Here is a 25,894-nt window from a genome sequence, read left to right as displayed (position 1 = left end):
GTGTTGTGGTTCATGTTCGTAGGTAGATTGGATCTTACTCGAAAACCCTAAACCACGTAAAATATGCAAACCAAATTAGAGGCGTCTAACTTGTTTTTGCAGGGTTTGGTGATGTAATATGGCCATGATGTAATAATGAATATATATGAGATGATCATTATTGTATTGTGACAACCGGTAGGAGCCTTATGGTTGTCTTTATATTTCATGTAGTAGTATTATTTCAAAGTAGTTGTAATAGTTGCTACATGTGGTGAACAACCATGAAGACGGCGCCATGGACCTTGACGCACCGCCGATGATGATGGAGATCATGCCCGTGCTTTGGAGATGAAGATCAAAGGCGCGAGATAAAAGGGCCATACCATATCACATTATGAATTGCATGTGATGTTAATCCTTTTTTTATGCATCTTATATTGCTTAGATCGCGACGGTAGCATTATAAGCTGATCCCTCTCACTAAAACTCAAGATAATAAAGTGTTCGTCCTTAGTTAGCACCGTTGCTAAGACTCGTTGTTTTGAAGCACCACGTGATGATCGGGTGTGATAGACTCAACGTGTGCATACAACGGGTGCAAGCTAGATTTGCACATGCGGAAACTAGGGTTTGACTTGACGAGCCTAGCATGTACAGACATGGCCTCGGAACACGAAAGACCGAAAGGTTAAGCATGAATCATATAGATGATATGATGAACATGTTGATGTTCACCATTGAAACTACATCATCTCACGTGATGATCGGACTTGGTGTAGTGGATTTGGTTCGTGTAATCACTAAGTCAATGCGAGGGATATTGTTTTGAGTGGGTTTTCATCTAGTTAATTTAAGAATTAATAGTAAACTCAATTTATCCTGAACATGGTCTAAATTGTATTTGAATTAAATTTTGTAGAATTGGCATCCGTTTTCTACTTTGCGCTAGGCTTGTAATTGAGACATAAATACTGTTAAATCTGACAAGTAACTTTACGGACTGGTACCGTATCGTTAAAGAATCGAGAAATGATTAGGTCCTATTGCAAACTTTTGGTAATCCGCAAATTGCCGATTCAAAAAGCAATGGTTTCAATTAGTATCTAAAATTATCTTGTCTCCGTGAAACTTGATGTTCAAATCTGTTTGAAAAGTAAGAAGCTGAAAAGTTTGTTTTCAGAAATAAGCAAGGTATGAGATATATGTGATATCTAAGACCTTATTACAAGATAATAGAATATAATTTAGTGAGACTACATAAACTCATAAGTTTTATGGGAATGTACGAAGTTGAAGACGCTAGGCATCCCGATCCTCCAACTAGTTGGGCACTAACATCATTCGCATATCCATGTAAGCCATAGTAGTTTCATCATGAAGTTTTCATGATTTGATGGGTAAAATAATGAGTGAAATTGTTCATCACATTAAAAAGTTATTAATAGTGAAATCCGGAACACTTGTCATGTGATGATCAACTTCAAAGTGAGAACCTCAAGGTTATTGGTATTTGACCAACAAGCCTAGAAGTTATTGATGGAAGTGTTTTCTGAAATATGAGGAAAGTCGAAAGAGAAACTACAAAAAGGATTTTGGCAGAAAGAAAGAAAAGACTAGAAAGTCTAGCTCAGGTGTATATAGATGATATACATGTTATGAATGTATTTTTTAATTGGTCACACAATAAAGTTCTTGGGTATTTGTACCATATTGGTTGCTATGAGATGTCATACAACACAATGCAATACAAGAATACAATGGCCTAAGTGACTAATAAGGAATGTGGTAATAGTGCACGTCTGGAACAAAATAAAGTGTTATTATGTTCGTCGTTGGCATTCTACCTAGCCCTTCAGATTTATAATAAAGAACTTAATAATTGTTATTTTGCTCTGGTCAAATGAAAACAATGAGTTGTTCAAATTATGACCTTACTCCATGTACGATGGATAAGTTATTATAAATCTTAATGGTGAAACACAAATACATAACACTGACGCTAAAATGCTATAAGGCAAATGATTTGAATTCCACTTATTTGTGGAACCGCCATTTAGGTCATGTTAGAAATGAATGCATGAAGAAACTCTATGCAAATGGATTTTTGGAGTCATTTATTTTTCAATCGTTTGACACTTGCAAATATTTTCCAAAGAAAATGACTGAAATACCCTTCATAGGCCAAGAGTTGAACGGGCAACTATCTTAGTGGAAACATACATGAATTTGATGATATATGTGGTTCATTGGGCATAGTTGTGTGCGGAAGATTCTTCTACTTCATGAAAGCTTCCAACAATGAATTGAGTGTATATATATGGATATATTTATTCAATGAGGAAGAAGTCTGAAACATTTGAATAGATTCAAATAAATTTCAGCATAAAGTAGAAATCATCGTAATAGAAAAGTCAAATATCTATGATTGGATCATGGTGGAAATATTTGAATTACGAGTTTTTTAGCGAACATCTAAGAGAGTTACGAAATTGTTCCACAACTCACGTTTCTTGGAACACCATAGTTATGATGGAGTATTCGAGAGACGTATCTAAACCTTGTTGGATTAATGATGATATAAAATAAAATAATGCCATTATATTTTGTAGATTATGCTTTAGAGACTACCGCTTTTACACTAAATAGAGCGCCATCATAATCCGTTGAAATGACACCATATGAGTAAATGAGTTTACAACCAAGATCGGATGAGTGTCTTTGTTGGTTATCCCAGTGAACAATTTGGGAATTCTTTCCACTATAAAGTCAAAGAAAAAAGTGTTTGTTGATGTTACTTGCTTATTTGAAATTGTTTCTAGCGAAGTATTTGAGTAGGAGGACAATGGAACTTGATAAGGTTGATGAACCTGAGCATGATGATTAGAGTAGCGCAACATCGGAAGTGGTTCCGGAAGCAGCCACGACGATCATGGCTCCCATGTCTACAAAGTGTTATAGTCATGAAGATCGAAGTACCTATTGAACCTTGCAGGTATGGTTTACTTTGTGATCAAATAAATGATTTGTGAACAAAGGATTGATTTTGAACAATGATAAACCAACTACATACAAACAAGCTATGATGGGCCCTGACTCTGTTAAAATGGCTAAGAGCCATGAAATCCAAGATAGTATCTAAAATCAAGCTTGGAGCTTGAATTTTTTTTTTTGAAGAATTAAATATTTTTTGGAAGTAAATAGATATATAAAATTAATAAACTTGGATATAATATACTTAAAGAAGCTCGACTTGTCAAAAGATTGTTTATGACAAAGTTCAAAGAGTTGACTGCGATAAGATTAGATCTTCAGCATCGATGCTTATAGTCTATACGGTTTGTTCTAGTAATCGCTTCATATTTCTTTTGTGATATATGTTAGTAGGATGGCAAAATACATTCCTTAACAAAAGTGTGTATTAAAGGTGTATACAAGATAGAACTGAGAGTTTTGCTAGTCCGTAGAATGCTAGAAAGGTATACAAACTTCACTGGATGAAGTGAGTATCATGGAGTTGGAATCTTCACCGGATGAAATGATCAAAGAGTTATGATTTCATCAGAAACGATGAACAAGCTTGCATTTGCAAGAAATTAAGTGAGAGCACTTAGACATATTTATAATACTTTATGTAGATGACATATCGTTGATTATAAATAATGTAATCAGGTACTTGATATGATTAGAAGGTTTCATTGAAAATGAACTTCAATGAAAGGATATGGACTAAAAACATATTTAGCGTCAAGATCTATGAAGATAGATTAAAACACATAATAAGTTTAAAGTCAAAGTACATAGAATGAATATTGAAGTAGTTCAATATGAAAACGTTAAGAAGGTGTTCTTTTCCATGTGGAGGTTTAAACAAGACTTGAGTGTATTTGACACTCAATGAGTAAAAACACATGAGTTATTTTAGATCACGAATAATATGTACACAATCATCTGTCCTATGCTCTAAGGTGTTACGAGCATATATCAGAATGATTCATATGATGATCATTGGACAACAGTAAGAATATCCCTGAGTGCTTTGTCCGAGCCAAGGATATATATATATAGTTTTATATGGGTTAATGACAAACAAATCATTGTAAAATGTTACAACGATATTAGTTTGATCACATATAAAATAAATTTCAATCTCAATTAGGCTAAATGTGTTCATTAAAAGGTAGCACAATGGGCTAGAAAGAGTCTATGCTCCACATATTGTGATGGATTCCACAAACGAAGGCAGGGTATCTCATTGTTTTGACAATGACCAAGGGTGTTTGAGTCGAAGAGTTCTTTGAGAACTTGGTGTAGTTCTGGTAGTGTCAGAACTATGAAACTATATTGTATGTGACAATATTGGTAACATATTTTTCTTTCTTTGACTTTTGTACATAATTTCTTTTGATAATGAGCAATAAAAGGCTGTGGGGGGCTCCCCTGCAGTAGTTAAGTTCAAAAAAAAAAGGGCCATATCATATCAAAAAAAAAATATTGGTAACATATTTCAGACCGCGGAATTAAGGTTCGATTAATGCCGACTCATTTGAAAAATTGAGTAATGCGTAGAGAAGCAAATGAATTGCAAAATACATACATTTCTGAGTATGTCAGATTCGTTGACTGAAACCTCTCCCTAAGCAAACATTATAAGCACTAGAAGGCCAAGGTGTTATATCTTTACAAATATAAACTAGATTATTGACTCTAGTGCAAGTGGGGGACTGTTGGAGATATGCCCAAGAGGAAATAATAAAAGTGTTTATTGTTATATCTTAGTGTTCATGATAAATGTTTACATCCCATGCTATAATTGTATTAACCGGAAACATTAATACTTGTGTGTTTTGTAAACATAAAGGAGTCCCTAGTAAGCCTCTTGTTAAACTAGCTTGTTGATTAATAGATGATCATGGTTTCCTGATCATGAACATTGGATGTTATTAGTAACAAGGTCATATTATTAGGTGAATGATGTGATGGACATACACCCATAGTAAGCGTAGCATATAATCAAGTCTTTTAGTTCTTTGTGCTTCAAGCTTTATTACGCATAGTAACTTAATCCTTCGACCATGAGATCTTGTTAATCACCTACACCGGATGGATGCTTTGATGACACCAAACACTCCTTCGTAAATGGGTTGTTATAAAGGTGCCATTAAGTGTTCAGAAAGTATAGGGTTGATGCACTTGTATCAATAGTGGGATTTGTCCATCCTAATGACGGCTAGATATACTCTGGGCCCTCTCGGTGGAATGATATCTAATTAGCTTGCAAGCATATGACTGGTTCACAAGGGATATCATATCACGGTACGAGTAAAGAGTACTTATCAGTAACTAGGTATGGAGATACCGACGATCAAACTTCGGATAAGTAAAATATCGCGAGACAAAGGGAATTGTTATTTTATGTAAATGTTTCTTTCGATCACGAAGTCATCGTTGAATACATGGGAGATATTATTGATCTCCAGGTCCCGCTATTAGTTATTGATTGGAGAGGAGTCTCGATCATGTCCACATAGTTCTCGAACCGTAGGGTGACACACTTAAGGTTTGATGTCGTTTTAAGTAGATATGGAATATGAAATGGAGTTCGAATGTTGTTCGGAGTCTCGGATGGGATCCAGGACATCACGAGGAGTTCCGGAATGGTCCGGAGAATAAGATTCATATATAAGAAGTCACATTACAAGTTTGGGAATGGTCCGGTGAATTTATGGAAGGTTGTAGAAGTTTCTAGAATCATCCGGAATAAATCACTATGGAAGGAGGAGTCCCGGAGGGACTCCACCAACCCTAGCCAACCCACCAAGTGGGAAGGTGGAGTCCATGGTGGACTCCACCTAGTTGGCCGGCCATGAAGCAAGGAAAGGGAGCAATCCCACTTGACCTAGGTTTCCCTATTATGGTAAGTTTCGGAGTTGGACTCCAAAGTGGTTTTGGGGCAACCCTAGGGGTTCCACCTATATAAATAGGAGGAGAGGGGAGGGGGCTGAACACATCAAGCCAGCCGCACCACCCAAGGGGCACCAAGGCCGGCGCCCAAGCACCCTCCTCTCACAAACCCTAGCTACTCCCTCCTCCTTCTTCTCCTGCAACGCTTACGGCGAAGCCCTGCCGGAGATCTCCACCACCACCACCACGCTGTCGTGCTGGCGGGATTCCGAGGAGGATCTACTACATACGCTGCCCGCTGGAACGGGGAGAAGGACGTCGTCATCAACACCGTACGTGTGACCGAGTGCGGAGGTGCTGCCCGATTGTGGCATCGTCAAGATCTTCTATGCACTTTTGAAAGCGGCAAGTGATCAACTACATCCACGGGATTTATCTCGTTAACGCTTAGCGATCTTTGAGGGTATGTTGATCTTTACCTCGTTGCTACCATCTACTAGATTAGATCTTGGCTTGTTATTCGTTCTTGCGGTAGGAAATTTTTTGTTTTCTATGCTACGAATCCCTACATGCATGTTAGCGGGAGGTTGAATTTTGGGGACCTTTAAACTTACAGCAGTGGTTGGACATTCTTAAATGCATTTCTTAATAATTCATTTGCTTGCACATTCCGATGGCCTTAGGATCAATCACTACGGGTGTAATTGCACATGTATATCGCTACACCTATCTATGGCTCCTCTCTAGAAAGAAACAACTAAAAGACTATCTTTGTGCTTCACTAATTATGACAACCACACATATGAAGTAGCAATTTGCCTGAACACTTGCTCTCACGAGTTACTCCACTTCACTTCCCTTCATCTCATTACATTTTACTTTATTGCACTTTACTTGTCTTGCATTTTACTTCTTGCATTTTAATTTCAACACTTATAGTTTCTAGTAAAACCTCTACACACACACCATAGATGCTAGCTTTGCATAAAAGGCCTTATAAGTGGGTTCTAGGGATTTAGAGAATAGATTGTTTACCATCAGCTCCTCGTGGGCTCGACACTCAAATACTTATCGAATTGTATTGCGGTGATCCCCTGCACTTGGGGTTATCAAATGCGCAAGTTCAAGGTTGTTCTTCATAGGCTTTCTATCTTACCGGTCTCTTGTTGATGCTCGGAGACCGGGTGTATGTAGGATAGTTGGTCGTACTATCAAGAGGGCTCTCGAATGAGTCACCTGGTCGTATCATTCGGAGAGAGCTCAAACCCTTGCATGCTTTGCATCATGTTTCTTGCTTGTCCGTGGTTCTTATCCATGTGATGTTTAAGAGTTTGTCTTCATTCTCATGACAAGCTATAGCTCATCAAAAATGGATTCCGCATGTATCACTTGTTGCGTTTTCAGGTTTTCAGGTTTTATTAGAATGTCTTTTAGATGTATCAAACCTTTTCTCATTTGTTTTTATCTTAACTTTTTGTACTATGATTATTACCTGCATGGTCTTGTATATCTTGTTGCTAGATTAAAAACGAGCCAAAGATCATCCAAATTGGAGTCCCAATGCTCAAGTTATGATCGTTTCAGTTTCAGTTGATCTGCTAGTTTTTTTTGGGCGGCCCCCGGATGGTTTTTTCATTCAGCCCCAATGCAGTAGGTTCACCACCTGAATTTAAGGTGGGGGCAAAGCATCCATCACCTGGACTCTCCAGACCATCCCCCCCCCACGCGATGCACATAACAGTTGGATTTTGGGGGACGTATTTAAGGGCCCCTTCTCCCCAATGGTTCTCCACTCTTTAGGCAAGTGCTTGAGCATGTTTTTTCTCCTCCACTCTTGACTCCCTTGAGCTTCCTATATCACCAATCCCTCCATGATTCTTGCATATTTTTTAATGAAAAGATAGAGGGGATCTAGATCTACAATCCTACCAATCAAAATCCCCTCCTAGTGAGGGAATCTTTCTAGATCTAGATCTTGGTTTCCTCCCTTGCTCTCTTCCATTGTTGTTCATATTGAGAGTTTGAAATCTTTTTCTCCCCTTAAAATATTTTTGCATCTTTTTGGGAAAAGAAAGAGGAGACCTGGATCTACTACTCTATCAATCAAATTCCTCTCTTTGTGAGGGAATCCCTAGATCTAGTTCTTGGAGAGAATTTTGGTGTACATCCATCTTGTTGTTCTTCCTCCTTTATTCCCCCAATAGTTTTTGTAGTTTTTTTGGAATTTGGGAGTGAAAAACTTGGGCATCTTAGTGGTGTTCTTGCCAAGACCTACGCAGTGGATTAGTGTTCGTTATCCATCCGGAGAGTCTTTCAGAGTAGCATAGTGAAGTGCTTATATTTATATTCCTTCATGATGTCATTGTTGAGAGTGACCACTAGTGAAAGTATGATCCCTAGGCCTTGTTTCCAAACATCGAATCACCGTTTATTTACTATTTTACTGCATGTTTACTAGCTGCCATATTTATTTCAGATTGTTATTACCACTCATATTCATCCATATCACTTGCATTTTATTGTCTCGTCGCCGAACTAGTGCACATATACATCTGACAAGTGTATTGGGTGTGTTGGGGACACACGAGACTTCTTCTATCTTAATTGTAGGGTTTCTTGAGAGGGATATCTTTGACCTCTACCTCCCTGAGTTCGATAAACCTTGGGTGATCCACTTAAGGAAAACTTACTGCTATTCTACAAACCTCTGCACTTGGAGGCCCAACACTGTCTACAAAAATAGAAGTGTGCGTAGACATCAATATCTAATTGGAAAACAACCAATCCACATCCAAATAACTCGGCATTCGTCTATGGCATAGCCAAAACAAAACAACTCGCTTTTATGGAAGTTAATCTTAAGACCTGGCAACTGCTTGAATGCTGAAATAATTAACTTCAGATTATGTGCCTTTGCCAGATCATGATCCATAAAAATAATTGTATCATCAGCATATTGAAGGATAGATAAGCCCCATCAACCAAGTGGGGAAGCACCCCTTCAATTTGGCCATCGAACTTAGCACGCTCAATTATAATTGCAAGCATATCCGCCAAAATGTTAAAAACATTGGGGAAAGAGGATCACCTTGCTTCAACCCTTTTTTCGTCTGGAAGTATTTACCAACATCGTCATTAACTTTTATGGCAACACTATCGCTAAAAATAGAGTTATTAATTAAATCGCGCCACTCTTCAGAAATTCCTTTCATCCGGAGCGTTTGTTGAAGAAAAGACCATTTAACTTTATAATAGGCTTTTTCAAAGTCGATTTTGCGTATGACCCCATTAAAATTTTTACGATGCATCTCATGGATTGTTTCATGCAAAGTGACAACCCCATCTAGGATGATTTTGCCTTGCATGAAACCCGTCGTAGAAGGACACACCACATGATCTGCCACTGAATTAAGTCTAATAGTAGATACTTTTGTGAAAATTTTCAAACAAACAATTTAGTAGACATATGGACATGTATTGCTGAATCCGTTCCACATCGGTAACTTTGGTAAAAGAATGATTTCACCAAAGTTGATATGGAACAATTCCAGTTGTCCCGCATGGAGCTCAACAAACAATTCCAATAAGCCTGCCTCCACTATATCCCAGAAAGACTGAAAAAATTCAGCCCGGAAACCATCCGGTCCTCGCGCCTTATTGTGTTCCATCAGAAAGACCGCTTTCTTAATCTCCTCCTCAGAATAAGGGGCGACTAGGATAGCATTTTATTTTGGAGTCACTTGGGGAATATCCTCCATCCTGGATTCATCCATGGACACTTTAGATTCCCCAGGATTGGCAAACCGACCTTTATAATAAGATGTAATATAGGATTTGAGCTGCTCCTGACCTTCGATGAGACCATCTTCCTGAACAAGAGAGTGAATGGGTTTCTTTCTGTGTCGACCATTTGCGACGCTATGAAAGTATCTCGTATTCGAATCTCCTTCCAACAAGAATTGGGCCTTTGATCTCTGGTACCATTTGAGTTCCTCCTCTGGAAGTAAACCGGCTAACTTCGCATTGTATTGACTTTTAAGTTCAATCTCTTGCGTAGTTAGTGTTCGTACCTCAGCGATTGCCTCTAATTCATCAATACTTGATGATAGGCTGAGTTTTTCTTGTTTAAGCTGCTCAGTCATATGCTTAGCCCACCCCTCAAGGTATCTACACATCCAACGTAGTTTGTTATCCCACCTTTGGATTGGGGTGTTATCTACGCCACTACGCCGCTGCACATCCACAACATCGTTCCCAGCGTGCGAAGAAGGCGGGGAAGATGTCGTCGGAGCCTTAATCGCCATAAAAGCCGTAGCTCAACTAGCTGTCGTGGGTGAGATGCGACCTAAAGTCCAGACCCTCCCTCTTGCCAGCCTATCAGAGTGAGAATGCTCAACTGCCGCTGCATCAAGCGCCATACGCAAGGCCTCCGCGGAGACTCGAGGAGAAGACTAAGAGGAAGGTCGACCCTCCAACGAAGGGCTAATAGCCCGCAGCTTCTTCACCACCTCAATAGCATCGGGAGTCTGCGGGTTCGGGTTGAAAGGCGTAACTGCAATAAAGGATGCCACTGCATTTGTTGTTCCAGGCGCCGAGGTGCTAGGACCCGCCTGCTGCAGTTGTGTAGACTCGGTGCCAGATGGTCCCAATATAGACTCAGAAGTGTCCATCGCATCATCACCTCCATCAGCCGCACCATCCCCTCCCTCATCAGGATCATCCCTCTTTACCCAAATAAAAGGAAAAAAATCTGGCTCAGGCATAAAATCTGCTGGCTCCCTGCGGAAACGGAAGTCGAAGGCCTTGAACTTTACCACATCATCAACTTTAGCAATGGGTCGTGCCTCATTAGATGGATCTCCAAGGACCCCAGCTTGTAGCATAGCCACCTGAATCCGGACTACCGCTCTGCGCCTCAGACTAGTAAGATCGATGTCCACCGTTTTGCCCACAAGAGATCCAACTGCCCACAACCCTAGGAAATGTCGGAGAGTATGAGGCACCCCCTCCACATGCAGCAGACCTTCTCTAACTCCGCCTTGTGAGGCACCTCCGCTGTCCGCCACACAGAAATAGAGATGGAGGAGCTGAAAGATGGCACCCCCACATGAATACCATCCACTCTGTCAAGGTCCTCAAAAGAAGGAACTGAAACCAAGAACAGCATGTCCGCATGAGGAACCGCCTCCCACTTCCAATTCAGACAGTCCGAACAACGACGAGCCACCTGTCTAGCAAACACATCCGCTGGAACCACATCACCAGCGACCATAACCAACGCTATAGGAGATAAACTCGGGGCAACATCCTCATTAACCACCGAATCTGGAAAGGCGGTGAAGTACGTCTCCAAGAGACCAGACCGAGACACAAAGACGGATGGCCTCGACATCTTCAGAACAGGACATCGAGCTGACTTCTTTTTGCAAATGTAACAATAGTGTTTCACCATGCAGTCCTTCGCCGCATGCGAATTATCTTAACATTTCCAACACCAAACTCCCTTCTCTGGCTTCCCTGTTGACTTGGCTGGCTCACCTCCCTCCAACAGAACCCTGCCGCAGGTGCTGAAGCCTGGCCCTGTGGCTGTATCGGTAAAGATACATAGACTGCTCATACGTCTCAAACGTATCTATAATTTCTTATGTTCCATGCTAGTTTTATGACAATACTCACATGTTTTATATACACTTTATATCATTTTGATGCATTTTCCGGCACTAACCTATTAACAAGATGCCGAAGCGCCGGTTCTCGTTTTACGCTGTTTTTGGTTTCGAAATCCTACACGGAAATATTCTCGGAATTGGACAAAACAAAAGCCCACGGTCTTATTTTCCACGGAGCCTTCCAGAAGTCCGAAGAGGAGACGAAGAGGGGCAACGAGGCGGCCACACCCTAGGGGGGTGCGGCCCCACCCCTGGCCACGCCGCCCTATGGGGTGGGCCCCTCGAGCGTCCCCCGACTCTGCCCCTTCGCCTATATAATCTCTCCGTCGCGAAAACCCTAGTACCGAGAGCCACGATACGAGAAAAGTTACTGAGACGCCGCCGCCGTCAACCCCATCTCGGGGGGTTTTGAAGATCGCCTCCGGCACCCTGCCGGAGAGGGGAATCATCACCGGAGGGCTCTACATCACCATGCCCGCCTCCGGACTGATGCGTGAGTAGTTCATCCTTGGACTATGGGTCCATAGCAGTAGCTAGATGGTTGTCTTCTCCTCTTGTGCTATCATGTTTAGATCTTGTGAGCTGCCTATCATGATCAAGATCATCTATTTGTAATGCTACATGTTGTGTTTGTTGGGATCCGATGAATATGGAATACTATGTCAAGTTGATTATTGATCTATCATATATGTGTTGTTTATGATCTTGCATGCTCTCCGTTGGTAGTAGAGGCTCTGGCCAAGTTGATACTTGTGACTCCAAGAGGGGGTATTTATGCTCGATAGTGGGTTCATGCCTCCATTGAATCTGGGACAGTGACATAAAGTTCTAAGGTTATGGATGTGCTGTTGCCACTAGGGATAAAACATTATTGCTTTGTCTAAGGATATTTGTATTGTTTACATTACGCACAATACTTAATGCAATTATCTGTTGTTTGCAACTTAATACTGGAAGGGGTGCGGATGCTAACCCAAAGGTGGACTTTTTAGGCATAGATGCATGCTGGATAGCGGTCTATGTTCTTTGTCGTAATGCCCTAAGTAAATCTCATATTAGTCATCATGATATGTATGTGCATTGTTATGCCCTCTCTATTTGTCAATTGCCCAACTGTAATTTGTTCACCCAACATGCTATTTATCTTATTGGAGAGACACCACTAGTGAACTGTGGACCCCGGTCCATTCTTTTACATCCGAAATACAATCTATCGCAATCATTGTTCTCTGCTCTGTTCTTTGCAAACAAACATCATTCTCCACACCATACGTTTAATCCTTTGTTTACAGCAAGCCGATGAGATTGACAACCTCACTGTTAAGTTGGGGCAAAGTATTTTGATTATGTTGTGCAGGTTCCACGTTGGCGCCGGAATCCCTGGTGTTGCGCCGCACTACACTCCTTCACCAACAACCTTCACGTGGCCTTCGTCTCCTACTCGTTCGATAACCTTGGTTTCTTACTGAGGGAAATCTTGATGTTGTACGCATCACACCTTCCTCTTGGGGTTCCCAATGGACGTGTGCTTCACGCGTCATCAACTGCAAAGCCAGCGACTGAACAGGAAGTTGCTGAAACTGTGGATTATATTTACTCTGCCGCTCAAACCCTGGCGGAATACAAGAGAATTCCAATCTCAAATATCAACTCATAGGGGCACCTTGTCCCCTCCTCCAAGCCCCTGGGCCAGCCACCAAAAGGGGGGGCGAAACCGATCGGAAATTGCACGTCTACGTTGGCCCGATCAACCGGGAGGCGGTAAACCGTTCAACTTTTATATAGTGTATAAATGTCGAACCTTTTCATTCGTTTTTTATTATGTGCCTCTTGTTATATAGAGGTCGGGTGTATCTCTTTAATTTTGTTTTTATCGTACGATGCGAACTTTTTTACTTGACGAAAACTCCTTTTTGTCGAAAAAATGTTTTTTTTACAATCGATGCCATATATATTTAAAGTAGCAAATACTGACTCTGCCGCTCAAACACTGGCGGAATATAAGAGAATTCCAATATCAAATATCAACTCATAGGGGCACCTTGTCCCCTCCTCCAAGCCCCAGGGCCAGCCACCAAAGGGGGGGGGGAGGCGAAACCGATCGGAAATTGCACGTCTACATTGGCCCGACCAACCAGGAGGCGGTAAACCATTCAACTTTTATATAGTGTATAATGTCGAACCTTTTCATTCGTTTTTTATTATGTGCATCTTGTTATATAGAGGTCGGGTGTAACTCAATTTTCTTTTTATCGCCCGATGCGAACTTTTTTACTTGATGAAAACTCCTTTTGTAAACAAAAAATGTATTTTTACAATCAATGCCATCTATATTTAAAGTCGCAAATAATACATGGTACTGATATATGACTTGTCTCCAGCGATTACATTATCGAAAAAAAGTTACGAGAAAGCACGCCACATCCTTTATATTTCTCTTTTAAAACTATATAAGCAGTATTCACATATTTTTGCGAAACACAGTACACTTAAAGAAGCTTACACATACGCACACACTCACCCCTATGAACACACGCACATCCTACCCCTATGAGCACATCTAAGAGACTGCGTCGAAGATCTGATCCATCGAGTCTTGAGATTGACGAAGTCACCACATGCGCCTCGCTGTCGACGGAAACGTCGCCTCCCACTGAAGAATATTCACTAAAGTGCCAAATCCGTGATTTGGAACTTGGTGGGCTGAGGTGCAACTATCCTCCTAACCAACCAGCCAGCCACAGGTTATTCTACAATATGATAATGCAGTATAACATAGTGAACACTAATCCCCCGTGATTTATGCATAACTTTTCAGCACACGATTTTGCATGGAGATCCAGCACGCGAAGAAAAAGAACTCAACCCGGTTGATGAGGATATGGTAAATGTAAAAGTTACGGGTGACTTAGATAAAAAAACTCTACTTGCTCTAAAAAAAAATCCAGGCAGTGTAATGCGTACCAGGCAGTGTATTCATATGAAATCAATCCAGCATATCTCTTGCTGGGTTACTAGTGTATTTTCATGTGAAATCTTTGTAATGCGTACCAGGCATTGTATTCATATGAAATCAATCCAGCATATCTCTTACTCTAAAAAAAAAATCCAGCATATCTCTTGCCGCGGAAGTGGTATGCACTAAAAATATTAGAAGATCAATTTTTTTTTGCGAAAAAGATATCCTTGTCATTATTTGTTTTTCATAGTTATTAATTTGTTATTGTCTCTAAGATTGCTATTGATATCGATAGATCTAGATAGGATCCCTCGCTATTGATATCGTATCACGCGTGATTGCAACCAGCAGCAAGTTCCATGAAATCTATGGAGAATATAAACGATAATGACATTCCAAAATGATTAACCTTCCAAAAATGAACTTCTAGAACGTTTCACACTGAAACACTCCAAAGCCTTGTGCGTGTCTGCCTTCTGGGTGTATATATACTACTCACGGAGCCACGGTTGTATCATCGTTCATCATCACACGTATTAGGTAACTTCGACACTGCAAGAAAAATCAGGAAGAAAGGAAAGGCAAAGGTGCATCCAGTCATCCAGAAGAAAAATGAAGAGCCACTTTTGCCACCTAGTTTTCATTTTCCTTTTTGTCTCTGTGTGTTCCTTCCCTGCACTAGCCATACGACACGGAAGTTTTCGACCAGGTACTTTATTTTTCTTGAACAATTTATAGATTGAACGATAATCATTTAAATCTTTGGCAATCACGCCCTACTGTTTTTTATAATGTTGTTCTACTATAATTGCCTTCCCAAGATCGATACTTCAACTTATAGGGAAAATTATATTGCAGTAAACAAGGCCGACTTGGCTCCCAGCTCGACCCCAATCCATCCTCCTCTCGCACACGGTAAGCAATATGGAAGCGGAATTTGTATTTTTGTTCGGTGTTGCTAAATACGGCAATGTTTTGGGTTAATATTTTAATTTTTGTTCAGGTCGTCCGTTTGAGGAACTTTTCACGGTGGACTACACGGGTGCAGTAGGGCACCCGCCTCAGCACAATGCACCTAAGGAGACAACTGAACCGCATAAGCATCACCGAAGCCTTGGACGGAACATGGCACATGTTCTACAAGGCAAGGAAGTGCCCTCATAAATATGAGCTGGTCAATTTTGTATGATCTTGGTAGCACACCGGTCACATTCTATGTGAGAGAATGTATTGGGTATTGTTTGGTAGATGTGTGTGCGGCAACTATGGGTTGTAACAGTTTTTATTCAATGAGGGAGAAGGATATATTTCATAATTTTTCCTTTCGCGTTCATACTTTGGAGTAACACCATAGACCATTACATCTCATAGATCAATGTCAAGCCTCTTGTCTAAAAAAAGACCAGTGTCAAAAGTTTGGTTTAGTGGTGGCTTCGAATATGCAAGAGTATTAGCAAGGGGTGGGGAGGGAGAGAGGGATGTAGGGAGGGGATGGATGGATAGAGAGGGGGGGAGAAAGATGATTGCAGTTAGTCTCACATGAGGTATGAAAGACGATAGAAAAACGGCCATGGAAGAGAAAGCGAGGTCCACATAAACATAAAAGAAGCATCTCCTTACGTGTTGGTTTGAGAAAATGTATAGTTGACGCACACCAACCCTAAGTGCATGTGTGAAACATGTTCTTAAATCTTAATTGTGTCGCCTAGTGAAGGTTATACATGTTGAGGTCCCGATCCTCATGATTCAACCAAGGCACATAAAAGGGAAACCAAAGAACATACAAAACATAGGCGAAATTGCAAAGTAAAGGAAATGACTAACTAGCAAACATGACTAGATTTGAAGCACCCAAGTGCAAATACCAGGTATAACTGTTTGGATCTCCACAACTTAGTCAACCCATTCTTGATAACACGTCTTCTCCTAATAGTCGGTCCATCGATCCAACTGAATCCTGAAGGAAACATTGGTTACAAAGAGATCTTGAAGTCAATCCACCAATGAGAGAGGTCTTGGATTTCATTATGGGAAGTACGGCCAAAGGTCTTTGATCTAAATCATTGTCCAATCCTAGATAGGAGGGGATGTAGGGCATTTATAACCTACGGTGATGAGGACACACTCATAAAATATGATGATTGTACATGCTTGACTGGAAAGAAATATGAAGTCTATTTGACATTTATTATAAGCTGAATTCCTTCATGGTTGAAAGCTTTGTTTGATGAGAGCTTCATACTTCCTAAGTTTATGCATTCATGTATGATTAGGTTTCATGGAAGAACAAGTGACGCACGTGAAGAAGAGGAGCAACAAGAGGAGCTGGACGTGAAGAAAACTCATGGATGCGCGAGGAAGGAGAGGGAGGCAGGCGCAACATGGAAGGAGGTCACCCAACGGCACTACCTACCAAGTAAAAATCAGTTCTGATTCGGTTCGAATAGACATAAGTTCCGAATTTGAAACAGACGTGGTTTCTTCATACCAACTCCGAATCAGAAAAATACACATTTTTTTTGGAAAGATAATTCAGTGTACTTTACAATGGGTAGGCCCTCATACCCTCATCAAGCATGACCCATCTCCCACCCCCGTGAGAAACCCATCTCCCACCCCGTGCGGCGGTGCCCCGCACCGCACCGGGGTGCCCCCACCGCCTCTCCTCCTCCTCCTCCTCTCCTCTTAGGTGCCTCTCCTCCCGCCGCCGCTACCGGATGCGACACCGGGAAAAGCCCGTGTGGAGTGGTGGCGGCGGCGGAGATCCTCGGTCCCCATGGAGGCGCAGCGGCGGCCGCCGCTCCGGCCATCTGCGACCATCTGCAGACGACGGAGGCGGCACGGGATCCCGGGGGTCTTCCGGTGATGGGTGCGAAGTGGGGCAAGAGGGCCCGATCTGAGCCCATATGGGTGGCCGAGCCATCTGCACCTCGACAACCTTGACGTTGGCAGCCGACGATGCTCCTGGGGTGGCCCTGCAGCACGAGGAATCCATGGCGGTGGTGGTCTCCTCTTTCACCGGAGGGGATCGGCCAGTTTGAGGCTATTTTGGCGGTTCTCGCGATTCAGCAAATAGTCCCCGACGGCGAGGCGTGGCTGCCGGTGAAAGCCGGCCCTGATTTCGGTCATGGCGGACGATGGCGGCGCCTGTTCGTCGCTACCTTGTTGAAGGCATTGTCTCTGCAGTCTACGTTTTCTTCTCGCCTGGGCTGCTCCGGGGAAACCACCCGCCCCGGGTCTCCCGGATCGGATGATGGCGACGCGTAGCGTCGTTCTACCTGTTGGGGGCATCGTTTTTGGAGCAGACAATGGATGGTGGTGGTGCCGAGGTGGAGCGGTGTGTTTCTGCTGTGTCGGTGTCGTCGAGTCTCGGCATCAAGGTGCAATGGTGTCTCGGAGACGGACGCAATATGATGGACGCGCGCAGGATGGTGGTGTCGTCTGGCGCCGTGGCGGCATCGATGGCAGGCCTGGCAAGGTCAATGCGATGATCCCTCTTGGAGATGGGTTCGAGGAAGACGGCGGTAGCGATTTCTACGGTGTGTGCAATGACGTGCGCTGAGGATCTGCTTGACTGGTTGTACTTCTCACCCTCCAATGGGTGGCTTGGGAAAGCACTCGGTTTTAGATGATGTGTGTTGGTGTATTGTCAGGGTAATGGCCCTGCTCATGGTCGCCCCCTTCATCACTTTTGTAGGTATAGCGAGTTGTCGCTGGAAAGGTGGCTTCGAATTGATCTTTGTATCTTCCTTGTAAGGCTTTGTGAATAATCTAATAAAGAAAAGTTGTGTGCATTCTTTGGATGCAGAGGCCGGGGCTATGCTCCCATTAAAAAAAAACGTACCGGTCATGGTGATGGAAACAAGTCATCAGTCATTTCTGCCAGTTTCCAGATATATGATTTTCAAGTTAGAAAAGTTAGACATATATATGATAGATTTTAACCACAACCCTATGTTGGACCGTCCAATATCTTTTGTATATGCCCGTAAGTCGTGTCTTTTAGGTTTAGACCACGTTTAAACAAAACCCTAGTCTCCAGACAGATTGCTTTGCAATTCTCTGAAATTATACACTCTTCAATTCGTTTCGATCTGGAGTTTTATGCTACTGAAATTTGTGTGATCTACTATTCCATTGGGAATTATAAGATTGCAATTTAACCGCTTCGTGATCGGCGACTACGTGCGCAAGTATGTGGAGTTGCGAATATCTTGTAGGGTTGGGAGTTGTTGCATTGGCTGCAGGGATCAATCGAGAGAGATCGACAACGTCATACAAGTTATCTTCCACCATATTCATCGGCATCACCATCGAGTTCATCATCTACCACCTCGCTTACTGAGAAGATCGGACCACCCCTAATCACACGTACAAAGGGAAGTGATACATGAACTACAAATCTTCCCGTAGAGACCGTCGACCAGATAAACAACCACACTCTAATGGAAATCGCCCTAGCAACCATACTCTATTGGACCAATACAACGACAAATCAACAAAATACACGGGCCAATCCACATTAGAACACGTATGTGGACATATTAAACGAGATTATGGACCATATCACATAATTTTCCAAGTTTAAGGATCATCTTAGACATAGGCAACGAGTTTTTTTTACATAGTTATACCTCTTTATTCATTCGAAATGGAAGTTACATCATTGTACAATGGAATCTCGGGGCTCATCCAACCAGACTTGGACAGATCAGGCTAGCCTAGCTAATTCATGAGCTACCGAATTTGCTTCACGAAAATTTTATTCAAACCGAACATTTCGAAATTCGGATGTCAAGTGATAACAATCACTAAGGGTTGCAGCTGAAACTTCATTTAGCCTCCCTATTCATTGATTGGACCACAATGAATAACATATAATGCTGCATCACCTAGATTGAGCCAAAATTACACCATGTTTCAAGGGGTGTACCTCGACCGACATTACATCATAGACAAACTCCGGGTTGTTGCTGCTCGTGGCAACAAAGGTTTCACAACTGTCATGAATCACTGTAGTGCTACGGAGAACATCCACACCGAAGGGAGGATCAACATTAAGCTTTACGGAAATTTGCAGAGGTTTTATTCAACCCTTTCTTCGCATCTATGGTTTGTTGAACGACGATCTATGCATTGCATTTTCATCACTCTAAAATTGGAATATGTGTTCAGCTGCTGACATTGTAAAGATACCAACACGACTCGACACTCGACACGAGCACACGGCCCAAGTCCAATATCATCCATTCGGCAGTCGATGCGACCACCCTTGGTGACCTAGAACCTGGCCCCTCTCTCACAGGGCCGACGCCTCCCAGCTCCCCTCTCGCTGTCGCGTCTCCCGGCGACCCTCTCCAGCGTCGGCCCGGCGATAGGTTGCCGCCCCATCGTTGTCCGCGACCAGATCGACGGCCATCCCGTCCTCCTTGCTCCCCCTCTCGCCCGTCGGCAGATCTACGCAGGCGACGACCCTCATCCTCGTCCATCCGTAGCCATGGTAAGCTATTTCGCATCTACTTTCTGTGCATACCGTCGTGCCCTGCAAACAATCGCCGCCCAATTTGGGTAGCAACGGAGTCTATTGCTAGGCCAAACCGGAAGTATGGTTCGCTATCGAGTGCTAGGTTTTTCTGTTGTGGATTCGATAAGTCGCTAGATTGAGAAGGATTTTGAGTCGTTTCCGCATTTATTAGTGCTTGGGGTCATTTTTAAGGTGCCCTTTCCATGTTTCATGCTTACACAATACCAGTGTAGAATGAACATATAAAAACCAGATTATCCATTACATTTCTGCAGTATATACCAGTAAGACGCCCAAGCTATGCTTTGGAAAAAAGATGTAAATCATAGTTTATTCAAGTTAGACGTCAAATTAATTTACTTTCATGCTTCATTTATTGCGTGCAGATAGGTGGAGGCCGTAGCTTGCTGGCTTGCTGCTATGCTTGTAGGTTGTATGCTCGCACTTGTCAGGGTTTAGACGAGAAAGGCTAGAAAATGAGTGAACCGACGGTCACAAACTTGAATCTTTATAAGTAGAAAGATAGTCTGTATGCTGTTAAAGAAGTTGGTTGAATCCCCGTGGCACTCCAGTGTCTTGGCAACATAGGCTGTGGGATTATGTTTGCTTAATTTAATTTTTCTGTCCTTATTGTTTGCAGCATAAGCTGGGAAGAGGAAGCCGTGACAAGGTGCAGCAGTTCATGGCCATAACTGGCGCAAGGTATAATTTTCTTTAATATTTGGACTGAGATTTGGTTGTCACTTGTTAGTTTAGTTATTATAGATCCTTGTTTCTCTATATTAATTAATAGCAAATTCTTAAGTGGTGATGCTGATGTCGCACATAGCTATAAAGTTAGTTGGTAACTTGCTAGCAACTTGACAATACAATACAGTAATATCAATGTTGAACTTATTGAATCTATCGTTTGGGCTCATACACTGCGGAACAACTCAGGACTGCAAGTCTTGAAGTGCATAACAGATACTGAGTTACTGACCAGGAATATGAAATGAAATTGTTGGATGTCAACATAAAAAGATTACTTATGAGCCTATCAAATTCTTCTGCTCACTGTCTTTAAGGACTAAGGAGTCCAGTTGTCACAGTTTTATTTTTGTCCTTAGAACAGCAAGTGATTGTGTTATCTGATGATGCAGCGAGAAGGTTGCCCTTCAGGCACTGAAAGCTAGCGATTGGCACTTGGAAGGAGCTTTTGATTATTTCTATAGCCAGCCACAGATTTCTGTGACCAATTCTCGGCAGCTTGAAGATCTTTACAACAGATATAAAGGTATCAAATTTCATTGCATCGATCAATCTAATAGTTTTCTGAGATTGAGTTGTGACACTAGCATTTGTACATTTAGTTTTGATTTGTTCCATTTTTCATTCTGTTTGCAACTTTATTTAATATATGAAAAATGTATCTTGTTTCGTTGTCAGAACGTGATGCTGATATGATCATGGTGGAGGGCACATCACAACTTTGCAATGATCTGCTGGTAGGAACATCTTTTTCCCCCCTCACTCTCTTTTAGTCTCCAGTTACATTTGAGCATGTCTTGTCCACCATATAATTCTTTTAGAGGGCATACCCAGTGCCGAAAGCAGGGTCTGGGGAAGGAAATTTTGAGGCAGCTTTCATATTGGATAATTGCTACTGTATGGCATTGGATAGTTTCTTATATATTGGATAATTGCTACAATCTAACTGGTGATGAATAGATGGATTTCATTAGTTAGCAGGATGTTGTTTACTTAAGATATTAGGATGTTTTTAAATCAGATATTAGCAAATTATCTTCTCTCTGTATGTATTTGTTGGATTACCCTATTCTCTGTGGCCAATTACCAAACTGAAGTTCAATTGTCCATTTACATGGTATATATGGGGGAATCTTCACTTTTTAGGGGTCAAACTAAATGGTGCTGTTACTATTGTGCTTCATCGTATATTTTGTTTCGTCTTAGGAGTTGGGATAGATGGGTATACTTTTTTTCTCATTATCTTTAGTAACACCATCACATTGACTCTACAAGTTTCTAATGTATATATGTTATTTGATTGTTTTCCAGGTAGATCCTCAGGATGTTGTCATGGTATGTGATTCAGTTCTTTTGGAGTAAACCGTTGTGTTCTATTCTGTTTGGGTGTAAACTAGTTTTTGTGGACCTCCTTCTGTAGCTGCCACCATTTGAAGTTAATTCGTTTTCTTTTGATATTTGATATTTAGGCACATGTTTTTTCCCCTAATTTGCAGCGACCTGCTTTATTTTCTCTCTAGTTAAGTTTTCTGTTTGAGTGTAAACTAGATTTTGTGTCACCTGCTCCTGCTGCTGCTGCCACCATTTGAAGTTAATTCGTTTTCTGTTTGATACGTACTTGATATAAGCACTTTTTTTTTCCTAATTTGCATTGGCCTGCCTTTTCTTCGTATTGAAGTCTCTGTTGGAGTGTAAACTAGTTTTCGTGGCACCTACTCCTGCAGCTGCCACCATTTGAAGTTACTTCGGTTTGATATTTGATATAAGCACATGCTTTTTTTTTTTTCTAATTTGCAGCAACCTTCCTTTTCTTTGTTTTTAAGTTAATACTGTGATCTTCAGTCCGTCGTTGTTATTACCCATCTATTTGTGCTGTTAACAGCTTGTCATATCATGGCACATGAAAGCTGCCACTATGTGTGAATTTACTCGTCAGGAATTCATCGATGGTCTGCAGTCAATTGGGTGAGTGCTATTTGCAGTCATAATCGTTAAGTTTGTGATTATTCAAAACTCTTGTAAATTACACCTGTAGCTTTTAGGGTTATTGCTTAATAGCACTGAACTGGAAAATATTATTCCATTACACACTGTCACAACATGTTATCTTCTCCAAAGGGCGGTATTTTCTAGTTTACATATTGTTGCGATGCTGCAATTTTCTCTCTGTTTTGATCATTTCCTTGTGTTGTTTGCAGGGCAGATTCAATTGAGAAACTCCGTGAGAAACTACCATCACTGCGGGCTGAGATAAAAGATGATCGTAAGCTTCCTTTTTATGTGAAACTGGATATTTGTCCTACTTGGCTACGTACTTTAGCACCCTTGATTCCAGTTCATATGAACTGCACATAAATTGAACGGACTATTAAAATATAATATAGTGGGAAATGAATTCATCAACGTCTAAGTTTTAAGTTCTAACCTGTGTATTTATCTTCCAGAAAAGTTCCGTGAGATTTACAACTTTGCATTTGCTTGGGCTAGGGAAAAGGTTGGCCTTGTCTTAATTGGCACCTTATTTTTCAATCATAAATAATATTTTGATGTTCTCTATGAATACTTTCCTACAACATTCCCTTGATTTTGCAGGGCCAAAAATCTCTTGCACTGGAGACAGCTATTGGAATGTGGAGGTTGCTATTTGCTGAAAGGCACTGGCCCCTAATTGATCATTGGTGTCAGTTTGTACAGGTGTGTCATAAATGGCAGCTCTATCTGATCCCATTTTCAGATCATTGTGTTATGTGTCATTGTGGTCTAGATATTCCCATTATGTTACTGGTGTAAGATGGTGTGGTTTTGCCGAAATTCAGGTCAGGCATAACAAAGCCATCTCAAGGGACACATGGTCTCAGCTTTTGGAATTTGTCAAGGTACATCTGTCCTCCAAACTCTCTCCTCGCTGTTACATTTTAATCACTAGATTTTGCTGGGTAAACTTGTACGCACTTTAACGGCGTGTATGCATCTCTACTTTGTGTCATTTGTTAATCTGACAGTCAAACTTCAGTTAGGAAAATTAGACAAGTTAGCTGCTAGTGCGCCTAGGCCATAGTATGGTGTTGTGATCTGTTGCGTTCAGTGATTCGTAACAAGTCTGTCCTTTTCAGTTTTATCTGCCTGCATCCCATTAAAACTAGATGGCTCCAACAATGACTTACATTTAGAAATAGCAACTCTGAACTTGCCTAATTTCACTATTGTGCTATTGCAGACAATTGATCCACAGTTATCCAACTACGACGAAGAAGGCGCTTGGCCCTACCTAATTGATGAATTTGTCGAATACCTAACCGAGAATGGATGTGTTCCGCGTAAAAAGTGAACCATTGGAGACCGCATTCTCACACTGGATGTCATGATTGGGCTGTACAAACGTGATTCATCTGGGTCTATATGTTAAAGTTTGGATGTTGGCATTCTTCACGCAATACATCACAGTTGATATTGCCGTTACTTGGTGGAATCTATTCACGCATGGCAGGTGATTTCACTTGGGAAGTAATTGCTGTGATTGGGAACTATCACTCTGGTTTGTATTTTGTGCTGCCCTTACCTGCTACAGCAATGCCTGAAAACAGTTATTGTCTTATTGCCAAATGGGCAATAGGTCTATAGTTGGTGTACGTTCAGGTAGTAGTGTCAGATGTTTTTCTTGGTCTGTTGTACCAGATGCGAACAGATAATGCGAACTTGTGATATTGGATCGGGAAAATTGCTATCAAGTGCCTCTGTTCTTCTAAACGCCCAATGAACTGATGAGCGGTTACTCTAGCTGCTACTTGTATAGCACATTAGTCTTAAGAGTGACACTTGGGCGCTGTCTAAGCCATTGTTGGCATGGGTGTGCTTGACAGCTCTGATTGTGATGTCAATGGGTTGGATGGAGAGAAAATATCCTATGAAAACCGTCATCTGGTGAAAATATATAGTCCAGCACATATTTTTGTGCATATCACAACTTCGCTAGAAAAACACATATGGAAGCCTATGATGAGATTCGACAGCAACAAGTGAACTAGTAGTATAAGAAACCCACACCGCTCAAGTTCTTGGATGAAAACATTTACAAAGCCACCTAAACCATCGCCCTAAACCAGATCTAAAACACCGAAGACATGCAGAATGTATACAATGGTAGAATAGCCCCCCACAATATCTAGACAATGCATGTAATTAATGAGAATCTATTATTTTTTAGTAAGAAATTAGTTTTCTAAGGGAAGACATGTGGTACAACCCATGAAATAGTCTTCTTTTATTTTTCTAAGAGATTATCCTTTAGATAAGGAAATACAACCTCTTTTTCATATTTCTCCTTTTCCAACTAAACAAAAATCCTACATGGCATCTCTAAGGGAAGACTGATATCAGCCTATCACACATGCACTAAGACTGACCAAACTCGACACAAACATAGAAAAAAGCACACTCCAGTGTCATTGTACATAGATCATTGCGTCCACGACCGACGACTCCGACTTGGCCACAACAACAAGGCACATTCCCGATCGTCCTGTGCACATTAGCCAATCCCATCTACCTTGAGAGAAGTCATAACCGAAGGGAACCAGACTTTGTTGCTTCGGTCCCAAGATGACAACTAACAAGAGTGGTCTCACGTCCACATGTGAAGAATGCTTCTGCCTCGAGAGGGGAACAGACGGAACTAAGTGGTGCCATACTTCTTTTCACATTTTTCCGTGGAAACAAAAAACGAATTAAAACCCTAGAAATAAAAAGGTCAAACAGATATTGTCAGATACAGACATAATACTGTGCGGACATAGAGTGATGTAGATGTTCGACGGAACATAGAGACCCCTTGAACCATGAAGAAAAAATCTCAACCATTCTAGCGAATCATCAAACTTGTTCCCTAATTCTAGAGTGGTGCTCGATTTACTAGGAAATGGGGGAATGGTCGAACCATGTGTGGTGACCCATCATAGCAGTGCATGTTGTAGTACGCAAGTTGTTCACATAACACTTATGAAAGTACCTTTTCGCAAAACATCCCTTAGATTGGTACAACAGAAACATTGCGTGTCCGCATATCAATCACTTATTATTACAATCCAAAGATGCACAAAGACTTCGATATCC

The 25,894-nt window shown here is 41.5% G+C and overlaps 1 protein-coding gene across 1 annotated transcript; it reads left to right on the top strand.

The window, feature by feature from the left end:
- The first annotated feature begins 19,792 nt into the window (after window positions 1-19,792).
- Window positions 19,793-24,532, top strand: LOC124652417 (DCN1-like protein 2). The gene is made up of 11 exons (XM_047191427.1): window positions 19,793-20,011; window positions 20,676-20,737; window positions 21,178-21,311; window positions 21,464-21,522; window positions 22,097-22,120; window positions 22,668-22,750; window positions 22,984-23,048; window positions 23,230-23,279; window positions 23,378-23,479; window positions 23,602-23,661; window positions 24,003-24,532. The coding sequence occupies exons 1-11, from the start codon at window positions 20,009-20,011 to the stop codon at window positions 24,111-24,113; spliced, it is 753 nt and encodes a 250-aa protein (XP_047047383.1). The 5' UTR covers window positions 19,793-20,008; the 3' UTR covers window positions 24,114-24,532.
- The last annotated feature ends 1,362 nt before the right edge of the window (window positions 24,533-25,894 follow it).

This window comes from Lolium rigidum, chromosome 5 (genome assembly GCF_022539505.1).
Source record: "Lolium rigidum isolate FL_2022 chromosome 5, APGP_CSIRO_Lrig_0.1, whole genome shotgun sequence".
NCBI lineage: Eukaryota > Viridiplantae > Streptophyta > Magnoliopsida > Poales > Poaceae > Lolium > Lolium rigidum.
This window is presented reverse-complemented; position numbering and strand designations above follow the sequence as displayed.